Below are 15,841 nucleotides of genomic sequence, written 5' to 3' on the forward strand. Positions count from 1 at the left end.
CTTCAGAATCTTCCCACATAATCTGGGTGTAAGAGTAAGATCTAGCTTATAGGTTTAAACAAGATTGATGCTTTGTACATGTTCAGGAAAAGTTAGCTCCTTCTTAAAACTTTTATTTCTACTTAAAAACAGGCCAAGCCCAACATTTTAAATATTATGGCCAACTGAATTAGCTGCACACAAGGAACAGAAAGAACATTATTATTAAATTTAACTTGGTTATCTTCAATAATACCAGAGAGGATAAGGGGTGTTAATAATTCAAAATGGTAGGTAGTAGGAAGAATATTAATGAATGTCTTTGGAAGATGACTTTGTGGCTTACATATATATATGGCCACCCTAGATGTCCTGGGGATTGACATCATGTATAACAAAAATGAGATGTTATCCACTATATGACTTTGTTAATCCTTTGTGCTTTTTTGTTCAGTACCAGGGAGATGGAAAAAATTTTGTTGAAGCTTCTCATAAAACATTTATAAACTTATACTATAAAATGGCAATCAAATATCCTAGATTTTGTTCTTTTTTTATTCTTCATGCTACTTATTTTCCACATGCAATCTTTTCCATTACTTTGAAGGTAGGGAGTTTGTCTAAAGACTGATTATTTCCTTTTTGGCACTGGGGCTGCAATTCAGGTAGTGGCCACCTGTTAAATAATGGGACCTTTTATTGATTCCATGGTCAATTGTCTAAGATTTTTCCAGGTGTGGTTACCTCAGAGAAAATACGAATGGAGCAACATTATCCAGATGCTTAAGCTTTTAAAGTAAAAATATGTGTTGAACAATAAAGGTCCAACTTGCTTACCAGATATTAAATAGTATTATATGGCTACAATAATTTAGTAGTGAAGTACTGACACAGGAGTAGACAGAAAAATCAATGTAAAATACTGAAACTGACCCCAAAATATTCCCAAGTCCTTACTCTATGTAAAGGATGTGTTTAATAGCGGGGGGGGGGGGGGGGAACACAGGACTATTCAATTGTGGAAGTTAGCAATATAGAAAAAAGTGCTGCAAGAGTAATTTAACATAATCACGAAATAATCAATTCCAGGTAAAGATGTCAGTTAAAAATAAAAATAAAATTATAAAACACTAGAGAAAGATACAAGTAGGTATTTATATAATCCTGGCATTATGAAAACTTAAAGAGTGACATTGGGCCACAAACATGAAGAAAAAATTGGCAGATTTAGCAATGCATATTTAAAACTCCACGTTAAAAGCAAAACAAAACAACAATCATAATGGCAAACTAGTAAAAATATTTAAAACCAAAAATATCTTTCATATGTAAAAAATTTGGTAAATCAGAAAGAAATATATAATCATACAATAAACAGCCACCACCACACGGTGATGAAATATAAATGGACAGTTAACATCTTTAAAAAGTTCAACTTCTTTTTTTTTTTTAAAGATTTTATTGGGGCGCCTGGGTGGCTCAGTGGGTTAAAGCCTCTGCCTTCAGCTCGGGTCATGATCCCAGGGTCCTGGGATGGAGCCCCATATCAGGCTCTCTGCTCAGCAGGGAGCCTGCTTCCTCCTCTCTCTCTGCCTGCCTCTCTGCCTACTTGTGATCTCTGTCTAATAAATAAATAAAATCTTAAAAAAAAAAAGATTTTGTTTACTTACTTGAGAGGGAGAGAGAGAAAAGGAGAACACAAGCAGGGGGAGTGGCAGGAAGAGGGAGCGGGAAGCCAGCTCCCTACTGAGCAAGGAGCTCAATGTGGAGCTCAGCCCCAGGACCCTGGGATCATGATCTGAGCGGAAGGCAGATGTTTAACCGACTGAGCCTTTTGACTGAGCCATTGACTGAGCTACCCAGATGTCCCTAAGAAGTTCAACTTCACCAGTAAACAAAGAAATACAAAATAATACAAAGTAGAAACTGGCAAAGATTAATGTATTTTTATCTGTTATCTGTGATATATTACAACATACACATAACATAATACTTTGGAGAAATCAGCAACTTCATACATTGCTGGTACAGGTATAAATGATTTAACTTTCTGGAATGCAATCTAGCAAAGATGTTATCAAGGCACACCTGAGCTGACAAAAATCAGAATGATTTGGGGCAAAGAACTGGCTGAAAGGGGCATGAGGGAACTTTCAGGGGTGATGTATATGTTCTAGCACTTGTGTTGGTGGTGTTTAAATGGGTGTAGGCAATTTTTAAAATTGAACAAATTATTTTGAGCATAAGAGGAGCAATTTCTTATATGTAAATTATTCCTTGTTAAAGTGAAAAAAAAAAAACATATTTAACTCAGCAATTTCACTTCCTTTAACCTGAGGAAATGACATTGAACATACAAAATATGTTAACTTGGATTATTCACTCATGAAAAACCATGAAAAGTTGGATAAATTTTGTATAATAATTTCCATTCAATTCAAATTCTCCATTCTAAAAGTGTACATATATATATGGATAGAAAGAAGCATTAATGATCACTCTCTGGGGTATGAAATTACTATTGATTTTTTCTTTCCTGTTCTTTTTCAGTATTTCTTATATTGACTATTATAAACACAAATTAGGTTAATTTGGAGACTCGATATGACAATTTGTATAAATTTTATCTAAAAATTCTATGAAAGAAGATGGTACAATTAAAACTCTTTTTACAGAAATACAAACAAGTATATACAAATTCTGCATCTTCACTAAATTTCACCTGACATCTTACTATTGGGTTTTTCTATCCCACTTTAAGCATCATTTCACTTTCAAATATGGTTAAAGTAATGGAACTTTTGTTCATATTTTCTTGATTGCCCGTGCACAATGGGAACTTTCATTTTGTACTGGCTTGGTTGCTATCTGTAACTCCCATTGTAAAATAAATTTTTACTGCTTTGTGCTTAATCCCAAGGACCTTGGCTCCTTAAATTTTCTTTCCAATAAAAATGAACTACTTATGCCTACAGGGCCTTTCTCTGTTTCAAAAAAAAAAAAAAAAAAGATTGTAGAGAGAGTCCAAGTCCATAATCTATGATTGTGTCTTCCCAGGATAGAAAAGGTAGTCTTGTCCACCCTCCTTTTCTTTCTCTGAATGCTAAATTTATATCAGCTATACTCTGGAAGATTTAGGATTTTATAATCTTGATTCAGCTAAAGAAATTGCTTTATAATACTTCCTTTTCTCAAGACATTTTAAAATAGAGCCATCAAGCACAACTAGTATATTTACTGAATTTACATTCCTTTTTGGTCACAGACAACATAACTGAGGTAAAATAACATTTGCCTTTTCTTTATATATTATTTTTCTTTGATAATATTACATGAAGACAACTATGTAACAATTTGTCAGTTTAATTAAGAATGTTTACTTTGTGCTGCTTTAGTAATTTGTCAGGCTTTACCAATATTACCTCAGTATTATACATGCCCCCTCCCTCTCTCACCCCTAATGTTCCCTGAGTATTTCCTTAGCATCGAGCACTTTATAACTTTATAACTGCTTTACATGAATTATCTCACTTAATTCTAATAATAATCCTGAGGTAGATATTGTTATCTCCACTTTACAGGTGAAGAAACTGAGGCTTGCAATAGAGGTTGCTTGCTCAGGCAGTTTGATTTAACAGCTTGCAATATAATTAAAGGGTAATTCAACATGTAGGATTACAGAGACTCTCCATGGTGGTGCATTGTTTTTCTGTTCTTCTTCTTCTTTTTAAAGATTTATTTATTTGCAAGAGAGAGAGCACAAGCGGGGTGAAGGGCAGAGGAAGAAGCAGATTCCCCTGATCAGGGGAGCTGATCAGGGAGCCTGATGCAGGACTCAAATTCAATCCTGGAATTCCAGGATCATGATCCAAGCCGAAGGCAGATACTTAACTGACTAAGCCACCCAGGTGCCCATGGTGGTGTACATCTTTAAAAGAATGTAGAAAGTATTCTGAGCATGAGGATAGATGATATATGCTGTAACCACCTCTAGAAGACAGATATTATGATTTAGAATCAAAGGTCTATGAAAGTCAAGTTGATTCCCCCCGCTTCACTCTATTAATTATTACTTCATGCTGAAATCACTGTTCTGGAAGCAGCATAGGGTCTTACGTGTGACCAAGAGCCTCACCATTTATGACTGTGTGATCTTGGGCAAATAACCTACTTTTCTAGGCCAACGCTGCCTCATTTATAGAATGGGACTAACCCTAATTATCTGATGGAGTTGTAAGAAACAAATCCACCATAGCTGGTCTCTAACCTATGAGCCCTCTGAGGGTTAAATGAGGGAAGATAGCATTAAGGTCCTAGCAGGATACCTGAAATATAGCACATGCAAATATCTGCTTCAAGAATGAATTGGTAGGATTAAGAGCCACCTTTAACTCCTACTACTAGTAGAAGAATAGGATTGAAAAGCATAAAAAGTATGTATATTTAAAGTCAAGTATAAGTGACTTCTACTCCATCAGTTATTTTGTATTAATCTGAATAATTGATAATTGGGTAAAAATATACTTAACAGGCTATTGTTAAAAGAAAATGATGAGACTGCACATTAAAGTAACTCTGCAGACTTTCTAAAAACCAAAAAGTCTGCGATATAAACATAAACACTCCATAAGCAAAAAAAAAAAAATTAATCTAGGCACTGACCTTACAGACTTGACAAAAAAATTATTCAAAATGGATTATAGGGGTGCCTGGGTGGCTCAGTGGGTTAAAGCTTTTGGCTTAGGTCATGATCCCAGGGTCCTGGGATTGAGCCCCACATCGGGCTCTCTGCTCAGTGGGTAGCCTGCTTCCTCCTCTCTCTCTGCCTGCCTCTCTGCCTACTTGTGATCTCTGTCTGCCAAATAAATAAATAAATAAATAAATAAAATCTAAAAAAAAAAAGAGGATTGTAGACCAAAGTAAATAAGTCATAGATATGAAAAGCATGGCATAGGGAATATAGTCAATAATACTGTAATAACATTTTATGGTGGCAGAAGGTGATGACACTTATTGTGGTTGAGGAATGTAGAGAACTGTTGAATCAATGTCATATACCTGAAACTAATATAACACTGTATGTTAATTATACTTCAATTAAAAAATGGATCAAAGACTTAAATGCAACATGTAAATGTGTAAAACTCCTGGAAGATAACATAGGAGAAAATCTAGATGACTTTGGCTATTAGATGTAACACCAAAGGCATGATCCATGAAATAAGCAATGGAGAAGACACACTTCACTGAAATTAAAAACTTTTGCTCTGTGAAAAACAATGTCCAGAGAATGAGAAGACAGGCCGCAGACTGGGAGAACATATTTACAAAAGACACATCTGAATATGCAAAGAACTTCTAAAACTCAATAATAAGAAAGTGAAAACCTGATTAAAAAGCAAGCAAAAAACCTTAGCAGGCACCTCACCAAAGTAGATATAAAGATGGCAAACAGCATGTAAAAGGATGATCAACATCATAGGTCACCGAGGAATTGAAAATTAAAATAACAGTGAAATACCACTCCACACCTATCAGAATGGTCAAATCCAAAACACTGAGAACACCAAATGCCAGTAAGGAAGTCAAGCAACAGGAACTCCCATTCATTGCAGCAGGAATGCAAAATGGTCAAGCCACTTTGGATGAGTTGTAAGTTAAACATGCTCTTACCATATGCTATAGAAGCCATGCTCCTTGGTATTTACCCCAAAACCTATGTCCACAGAAAAACTTACACATGGATATTTACAGCAGCTTTATACATAATTGCCAAAACTTGGAAGCAAGTGATTTTCCCTTTAGTAGGGATGTAAACTATACTACATAGTAGTATAGTAAAGTATACTACATACAGACAATGCACTATTATTCAGCACATAAAAAAAAGAGCTAGGAAGCCATGAAAGGATGTGGAGGAATCTTAAATGCATATTACTAAGTGAAAGTAGCCAACCTGAAAAAACTACATACTCTGTGAATCTGGAAAAGGCAAAACTATGCATACAGTAAAATAATCCTGGTTGTCAGCATTATCTGGAAAGTGAGAGATGAAGAAGCAGAACATAGAGAATTTTTAGGGCAGTGCAACTACTCCACATGGTATTATAATAGTGGATACATGCCGTTATACATTTGTCCAAACCTATAGAACATATATCACCGAGAGTGAGCCCTAATGTAAACTGTGGCCTTTGAGAGATAATGATATGTGAATGTAGGTTCATCATATTTAACAAATGTACCTCTCTGGTGTGAGATATTGATCGCTGAGATGATTGTGTTAGGGGAAAGGAGAGGCAGGGGAATATGGGAACTCTACACTTTCTGCTTATTTTTGCTGTGAGTCTAAAACTGGTCTAAAAAAATAAAGTCTATTACAAAACACTTCTGAAAAAGAATAAAAAAAAAAACAGTTAAGTATCAGTTTGGAATTGTTATGGGCATTGTTATGTTGGAAGCAGGTCTAGACCAATAGGTTGGGCACATTTAATTCAGAAAGCATTACTTTGGTACTGCTTGAAAACAAGGATCACAAACTGGGAAGTTGAATAAAGGTTCCCAGGACCTATAGATTGGGTTTTATATCTAACAAAGAATCATCATGAAGCAATGACACAATGACTAAAGATGCTTTAGTCCACCATTTCTCAAAGTGTGACTTGGGGCTCTTTATGTCTCCAAAGTCAGTTATTTTAGTATGAATACTAAAACATTATTTGCCTTTTTTATTCTTATCTTATGAATGTACAGTGGAATTCTTCAGCAAATACCTGATGTGTAATATCAAAACGGAGTGCAGAAGCAGATGTAAGAATCCAGCTGATCTGTTATGTCAGATAGTAGAGATGTGTAAAAAAGGTAAATCAATGCCACTCTTCTTACTAGACTTTCTCCTATGAAAATACAATGGTTCTTTGTAAAAAATTTATTTATGTTAACATGAAATGATTTTAGTGATTTTCTTTTAGTTTTAATTTTTAGAAGGTAAATATCAATAGATATATTTCATACAAATAAAAGCTCTTTGGAGTCCTCACTAATTTTTAAGAGTATAAAGGGGTCCAGAGATAAAATTTTTGAGATCTGCTCTCCTACCTAATGCTAAGGGGTAAAGAAGATCTCTCACTTGGCTAAGGTGGGCTTTCACTGTTCTCACAGTGTTTGTCCTCATACCTATATCTGGGCTTGTCTACATTTACTTACTACCCATGCCTGGTAATGTCCTGACTCCACTGAAGTAGAGACTAAAATTAAAATATTCATCTGTAGTTATTGCATCCTTTACTCAATACATGACTAAGCCATATACAAATTACAGTATGTATTATACACAAAAGGTGTTTACAGCTTTGCCAGTGAGATGAAGCAATGTCCTTCAATGGTACCTTATAAGGAGCTCTGAATGGGCCTATCAATAATTACTTTTATGTCTGCATTATTAAATTTTCACAATTTTGGATACTCAGACAACCAGTCCTTGTTATTTCTATGCTATGCTAACTCCAGAGGAACGCTTGAAAACTACTTCATGCTAAACCTTGGTTCTTGAACTCCAATCTCTAGCACAAACAAACTGTGACTGATGGACAAACTGATTTTTAATGCAAGTCAAGGTGCAATAATAAAACTGAAAAACAGAAACAAATAAAAGAAGAATCTAGATTCAAAAGTTCTAACTTATAAGATTATCTTGGAAGGAGAATTTTTCAGAACCAAGAACAAAACCACTTAGACCTGAGGATGCTGAGGAATCATGATGAAATCTGTACCAGTTTTATTAAAAACAGAAGCAAACCAGACTGTGTGTTTTTTAAAACTTTAAAAGGGCAAAGCATTTTTTGTAAAATGTTATTCTCTTTCACTAAGTACAGCAGAGTACCTTAATTAATTCTTGAGATTGTCACAGCCCTAAAAGCAAGTCATAAAAATGGTATTTACATGGGAGTATAAACTGGAATGACATTTTGGGAGGGCCACTTGAAAATATTTAGCAGAAACCCAATATGCATACCCACTGAGTAAGGAATTCCAGTTTTGCAATTAATCCAGAGAAAACTAGCAATGATGAAGACACATGGATGTTCACTACAGTGTTGTATATAATGATAAAAACTGGAAAGAGCCTAAATATCCAGCAACATAGGGTTGATCAAGTAAACTATGGTTTACCATATAATGGCATACTATGTGGCCATGATACAAAAATGTAAAAATTAATTATAAAATTATATATGGCAAGGAAAAGTACTTAATCAATATATATACTTAATCAGTATACTTACTATATATTGCTGAGGGGAAAAAAGCAAGTTATAAGATTAAAGCATTACATAGTTTCATTTCTGCAAAAAAGATATATATATGTACATAAAAATATCAGGAAGGGTATAAATTAATAGTATTTACTGCTGAGTTTTGGATTACAGGTGATTTTTATTTATTTTCTTTGAGGGTCTGAATTCTGATTTGCTATAGTGAATATCTTTTCTTTATATAATAAAAATAATTATTAAAATACTTGAGGCAACCATTGCAATTGTTAGTATTTCTCTAATTCTTATGATAATGAATACTGTCTTATGGAAAGTGGTAGAGGAGAGTGAGGCGAGAAGACAAGGAGGGAGCAAAGCAGACAGATTTTATACTGTTTATTATTTTATCATGAATATTTGTGATAAAGTATTAGGTTAATCTTGGATTTAGCAATCTGGAAAAAAATTCAAAGGAACTTAGTAGCAAATAGTTAAATGTTCACAAAATCACACTTTAATCTCATAGATTTAATTTTTCTCCTCTCCTTGGAATGCTGGTTTTGTTCCTTAGGAGCAGGTGGCTTTCTTTTTTATGTCTCTCTATTATCCTGTCAGACACCGCTCTCTCAAAACTTTTCTGGGAACTAACCAAGCTTTATCTAACCAAACCCAAAATGGCATGTGGATTTCATCCACATGGTCATATGAATCTGTTGGCTGATGACTCCTGCCATATATCTAATCGGTTTTATAAAATCCATGCTTGAAGAAGGATTCTATAGCTGTAAGAGTGTGATGCTGTGGGATGAAGGAATGTAGTGGCAAGGAGGCTACTTTAGCTGCTACATGGGAATCTGGGAGCCATCACTGCCACCAAATATTGGCAGCACATATCCCAACAAAGGAAGAATCCTAATAATTTTGAGTGAAAAATTTCTATCATGCATTTCAGCTTAGATCTACTAATAACACTTCTTTAAATGCTTTGTTAGTGAAATCTGGGAATAATTATCAAACACCATATACAGTGTTTACAATAGAATCATATTTCTTTTCTTTCTCTCCCCCTCCCACTTTTTTTTTTGCATAAAAAGTAGAATGCTGCTGAATGGTACCCAAATGTCTGTTGTATACCATGCCAATACAGCAGCTCAGCCAAAAATGCGAATAGAAGAGTTTGCCAAGTAAAAGAAAACATAACAAATTGGTAATGGTTTCTATCTTGACAGAAAATGAAAATGATCCCTCAATGTGTGGTCACTCATGTGGACACATAAAAATGTCTGAGAAGCAATCATTTTACCTCAGATAACAGACCCTGACAGTGTAGTACAGCACTGGCTGACTTTCACTTCTTAGAAAAGCAGTAACCGTGACCTACAAAATAGTCTGGTAACCATGTAATTTATGCATAACACACATGCACATGCCATGCACTCATAATATTTGCCATAAATCATTCTGAATATAAGACTTCTTTTCTGAGTGGAATATACTTTATGAGAGATGATCTAAATCACTAGAGACCTGATAAAGTGGAACGGGTGTATTTAGGAACAGAAAGGATGTTGTTGCTTACCGGGTTACAAAATTTCAATTGTCTATAGTGCAATAAAAGGGGTCCCATGTATTCTGTATGATTCTCTTTAGTACCCTGAACACAAAAGGTATTTTACTAGATGTTAAATAAAACAAATACGAAAAATGTGTACGTACAGAGTTTACAGTTCTGACTTTCTGTTAAGGAGACTGCAACTGAAGGTAGAAATGAACCCCCTGAAGACCATGTCTTTAACTTACTTACCTTTCCTTGACCACTTATTTTTGTTCCCCAGATGGAGAAGTGGTCAACATCATTGACCAGTGATTTTACCATCTGGTAAAGTTTTTCCATTTGTTTACTTTCTAATGAAGATGTTAGGACATAGATTGTACTGTGAAATCACCACAAAAGCAAGAATGACAATTTTAAAAACACTAATGATATCTGAAGCTAATGAGGAATTCACAATGAGAAAATACTGAACCAAGTGTCTAGGAAGAACCCTGGGAAGTTAAATGGTCTTGCCAAGTTAAAAGTAAATTTGAATCCTGCGGGTTATGAGTTTCAAATGAAACTTCTGGGTTTAAATTTGTTGGTGACTTTCCTGTTCAATAAAAAAGGACTTAAATGGCTTATAAAAAGGCTAAAAAAACTTATTGGGCATCAAACTGCTCTTACAAAACACCATCTTGATGAGTTAAGTGTAAATGAATCAGAAACACATGGATCATGTTTCCTTAAAAAATGCATATGGATTCAAAAATAAGGGGAAGAGGACTTGGCAAAACATTTTTTTATGTGGTGGCTGAACCCAAAACATTTGAAAGATATTTTGAGACATTCAAGGAATCCAAAATAAAACTAAACCTGTCCAGTCATATAAAAAACAGAAAGTTCTTCTTTGTAATGTGCATTTACCTCGATGGGTCAATCAACTGTCACTGAGCCTTCCCCTTTGGCACAGGACAGTGGGAGAAGCCAGCTTCTGCCTTTAAACAACTTTGAATTTAAGTGTAAACAAATACACATAAGTAATAGAAACCCATTAAAAAAGTCTCAGGGTTAAAAAAAAAATAACCTAGTCATACAGAAACTATATCTTGAGAAATATATAGGTACTTAAGGGTCCTAGGGGAGGTAGGATTCAGTCCATTCAAAAAATCATCCCCTCAGCCCTTTTGATTAAAGTTATATATAGTCATAGAATCTTGCTTAAATGTTTTCTTAATAAGTGTTTTTATGTCTTTTTTAATGTGTGTCCCAGCCCTCTTTCCTCCACCCTCTAGATTTGTGAGTACTCAACAAATCTTGCTGACTGGTTTCCTGGAGGATGGGAGTGTTGAGCAGTTTTGAAATAGGAGAGAGATGCTGTCTGGCAGAGAGGAGTGAGGCTATGATTCTGGGTTGGGGTAATGGCACATGTGACAGTTCAGAGGTTCCAGAGGGTGAGTCATATGTGGGGGGTGACCCACTGGCTTGCTTGCAGCAATGTGCTGGAGCCAGGGTGAGTGGGAGGTGAGGGCAGTTAGGTGTGGGGAGTCCTAATATACTACATGTGAAGTCAACTGGAGGACAGAGGAGTGTGATAAGGGAAAGCGCAATTCTTATTCCCTTTTTTCCCCCCTTTTTTGCCATTATAGGATAAAGTGCTAAGGATAGGACATATACGAGTCATTAATTCCTTTATTTCTTATCAGTGTCTTAAAAAGCTAAAAAATAGCCAAAGAAAAAAATAAGTTGACTGCGTATGAATTGCTAGGATCTTGTAGGTCATAAATTTTAAGAGGAACTTAGTAGGATTATGAAATGTATTACTGAGTCCTAAAATGTTTGTGGGACAGTGTAAAAAATTAATGATTTAGAATCTTTTGAGGCTGCTTTCTAGCTGTTTAATGTGAATCTTATCTTTTCCACAATATTAGAAAGTTATTTAGGACAGGGAGAAAGTCACATATTTCTTGTATATTTTCTGCTGGCTAGCATAATACTGGGAACACAGCGAGCACTCAATAAATGCTTACTCAAGTGAAATGAAGTCAAAGGTGCTGAGGCCCTATATAATGACAAGGGGATGATGAAAGGTGAAGTCTGAAAGAGAAAAAAAAGGGCGATATAGTGGGAATGTCCTAATAACGTCTCTGCCCTGAGCCTTTTGTTCAGGGTTGATACCGAGGAATCAAAGCCCTTACCATCCTTCATCATCTTCTACTTCTGCTTCGGAAACGTCATTCTCGGGAGTTTCAGCAATTGCTTGAGTGAGTTTAGATTTAAACTGGTTCAGCAGCGCCAGGGTCTGAAATAACAATTACACTGCTAAGTTCTCTGATAAGGATAAATATAATTTTATAAAACTGCAACAAACCTTGAAATTGCTTTGTTTGCATCTGCACTGACATTTTCCCTCAGACACAGGTGACTGCTTTCTGACTTAGGGAACATAAATTTGCTTATATAAAAGATTCCTAAACAAAAAAAGTATGTTTGTTAATGGCTAACTGTTAATGTCCATAGAAAATGATGTACTTTACTAAAATATGCAAAATTAAAACTAAAATACCAAAAATAAATACTATTTGTCACTGAATAAATTTCCATGAACTTAAAAAGTTCATTGTTAAGGAAGGTAAAATGAACACATTAACTGTTAGAAGATGAGTAAATGGGAGTGACATTTTTAGAAAGCAATTTAAATTTATCAGAAGCCTTAAGATGATCATTCCTTTTGATTCGATCACTTTTTTTTAAAAAGATTTTTATTTATTTATTTATTTATTTATTTAAGTAGGCAGAGAGGCAGGCAGAGAGAGGGGGGCGGGAAGCAGGCTCCCCGCTGAGCAAAGAGCCCGATGCGGGGCTCGATCCCAGGACTCTGGGATCATGACCTGAGCCAAAGGCAGAGGCTTTAACCCACTGAGCCACCCACGCGCCCCTCCAGGAATCCATGAAGAGAAATTGTGTGAAACATGGAAAATGGCTTATGCAAAAAGTGTACACTGCAGCAGTACTCATACAAGTTCTCATGGAAACATGTTAAAATGTCTGTCAATAAGGAACTAGATAAATTTCCTAAAAAACAGTGACTATGCATGCCATTACACTATTATAAAAATTATATTCATGAAATATTACATTCTATTGTTAAGTAAAAGAAGTAGGGCATAATTACCATGATTCAGTAGGTTTTTTAAAAAGAGACCATGTCTCTAATTTTTGTTTTTCTCCTGTGTCCTTTGTGGGTAACAAACAATCACATTGTCCCCTGGCTATAACTTAACAGTTGACTCCAGATTTTGAGCAGAGAACAAAAGTTGGAAAAAAAATTTTTTCCCTACAATTTAAAAAACTACATAATTGTGAAATGGGGTGAAGTACTACCTGTCTAAAAAATCAAATGTCTAATTAAGATACTGTCATATTGAATTCAGTACTAAAATATTCATATTTCATAAGAAAAAAGATTTATAATAATTCAGTATGTGAGTAACAAGTACAATAAGGAGTCACAATAAATTGCTACGCTCCGTAATTTATCTAGGAAATACCATTAAGACCATGGTTCATGAAAAATGAACTTAAGCTCAGTAAAGACAGGTGGTGCAAGAATCAAAGACAGTTATTGCTAAAAATGATAATGAAAGTGTCTTATATACTTTATAAGGTCTGTAAAATTTAATGCCCACATGAACAACAGGTGAAAGTATACACATTGCCATGGCTATTGAATGAGATGAGTTTTGGGGAAACACTATAAATTTCTACAGAATATCCTCATAGGCATTCTAAGGGCTGCCTAGTGCATTAGGGTTTAGATATTTTATTCTGTTTCAGGAGTAATTAAACTCTTCAAGCAGTGTTAACAGATAAAGAAGATATCCCTTGTTTTTTTTTTTTTTTAAATGTCTTTTTTTTTTTTTTTAAAGATTTTATTTATTTATTTATTTGACAGAAGAAATCACAAGTAGACGGAGAGGCAGGCAGAGAGAGAGAGAGAGGGAAGCAGGCTCCCTGCTGAGCAGAGGGCCCGATGCGGGACTCGATCCCAGGACCCTGAGATCATGACCTGAGCCGAAGGCAGTGGCTTAACCCACTGAGCCACCCAGGCGCCAATATCCCTTGTTTTTAAACCTCACTCATTAAAAGAAAATTTTGCTTACAAACTTCTGTATTTGTTTTATAAGAAAAAGTTTAATTTAGAGATACTAGCAAACAAGGAGAAGCAAAACAAAAATATCTATTATCCCACAACTAGGAATAACAATTGTCGACATTTTGGCAAATATCCTTAAAGACTTTTTAGGTGTTTTTGTGTATATGTGTATGAGCTTATATATTATATAAAATATATCTGTATATGCATATTTCTATATCTATAAAGTAAACACTGATTTTTTAAAGATTTTATTTATTTATTTGAGAGAGGGAGAGAGAGTGAGCTTGTGCAAGAGCCTGAGCAGGGGTAGGGGAAGAGGAAGAAGCAGACTTCCTGCTGAACAGGAAGCCTGACGCAGGGCTCTATCCCAGGACCCTAGGATCATGACCTGAGCCAAAGGCAGATGCCTAACAGACTGAGCCACCCAGATGCCCCAAGCCCATCAATTTTTAATGGTGGATATTTGTACACTTGGAAATGTCTTTTCTAAAGGCATAAAGAAAAATGAAAACAAAGGAGACTTCTTAGTGGAATCAAATTTAAAAGCCTCCTGGAAAATTATGCTAGACCTGGATCTTTTTCCTTGAGTTGAAAGTGGCAAGGCTGTCTATTTTTAGAGCCAATTAGCCTGCTACAGGCCTTTGCTCAGAGGAGGGGGACTGCAGCAAGTAGAAAACATCATCTTGGCCTTTTTTGGCTTCTCCTGTATTCAGGATTAGACTTTTCTCTAGCTGCATTCTAAAGGCAAGGGAAGACACAAGGCAGAACAATAAACATCACAAAAATAATGGGGCACAACACAGACTAAAAATAGGATTTGGGCCACCTGGGTAGCTCAGTCAGTTAAGCGCCTTCAGTTCAGTTCATGATCCCAGGTTCCTGGGATAGAACCCCACGTCAGGCTCCCTGCTCAGCAGGGAGTCTGCTTCTCCCTCTCCCTCTGCCCTTACCCCCTGCTCATGCTCTCTCTCTCTCTCTCTTTCTTTCTCTCTGACTTGTTCTCTCTCTCTCTCAAGTAAATAAATAAAATAAAAAAAAAAAAAGAAGATAGGATTTACATAGGGACATTTCTGTTTGGCATCTATTAAGGGAGTTAGTCTTCTGGTTTTTGCTGAAGGAATGAATGGCAACTACTTATAGCTTGGCTCTTCAGCATAGTGAGAATTATCCTAGCAGGAGGAAACTGTTTTGAAGAGGCCCTGCCTTCGCAGACTTTGTTGCATGTGTATCTACACGTAAGAGTCTCCTCAGTGGGCCTCTGCACCTCTAGTCCTGTCCTGGTTCAGTATACTCTCTCTACTGCAGCCAGGTTGGAGGGATCTTCCTAAACTGCAAATGAGATCATGCCACTTCCTTCTTTCAATGGCTCCCCACTGCCCTTAGGGTAAATTTAAATTTCTTAATATGACTCAAAAATGCCTCGCATGAGTTGGCTTCTGCTTACCTCTCTAGCATCATCTTTCTCTTAGTTTATGTTACAGTCATACTTAACATATAGTTCTTTGTAAAGAGATCAGATACTCTTCCTTTTGTCTGGCTACCTATCTATTCAACCATCACAGTTCAACTGCTGAATCATTTTCTCAGTGAGGCCTTCCCAGATTCTCAGACCATCTTAGGTCCTATTAGATGTTTCCATAGTTCCCTGTACTTAACCTGTCACAATGCTCACCTTTTTTTAATGGTATTACTTAACTGGTTCTTTTCCCTAATAGCTCAGGACATATGTGTGTCTACCTTGCTTACCACCAAATATCCTGATTAGTACATGGTTCTTAATAATTATTTGCTAGGAAGCAAAAAAGAGGAGTCCATGAATAAGAGTGATCCTTGGGTATCTTTGGTAGTATTATTGACTGCAGTTGCTATTCACTGTGACTCCATGAAAACAAGTTAATAATGTACTTTTTCTTA

The 15,841-nt window shown here is 35.7% G+C and overlaps 1 protein-coding gene across 1 annotated transcript in view; it reads right to left on the reverse strand.

Moving 5' to 3' along the window:
* Positions 1–15,841, reverse strand: part of CWC27 (CWC27 spliceosome associated cyclophilin) — a 201,168-nt gene that overhangs the window by 16,632 nt on the left and 168,695 nt on the right. The window contains exon 13 of the mRNA XM_082723092.1: positions 11,967–12,070. Within this exon, the coding sequence (XP_082579218.1) occupies positions 11,967–12,070 (104 nt within the window). The remainder of the gene's footprint in view (positions 1–11,966; positions 12,071–15,841) is intronic.

This window comes from Mustela nivalis, assembly GCF_964662115.1.
Source record: "Mustela nivalis genome assembly, chromosome: 3".
In the NCBI taxonomy this organism is placed as follows: Eukaryota; Metazoa; Chordata; class Mammalia; order Carnivora; family Mustelidae; genus Mustela; species Mustela nivalis.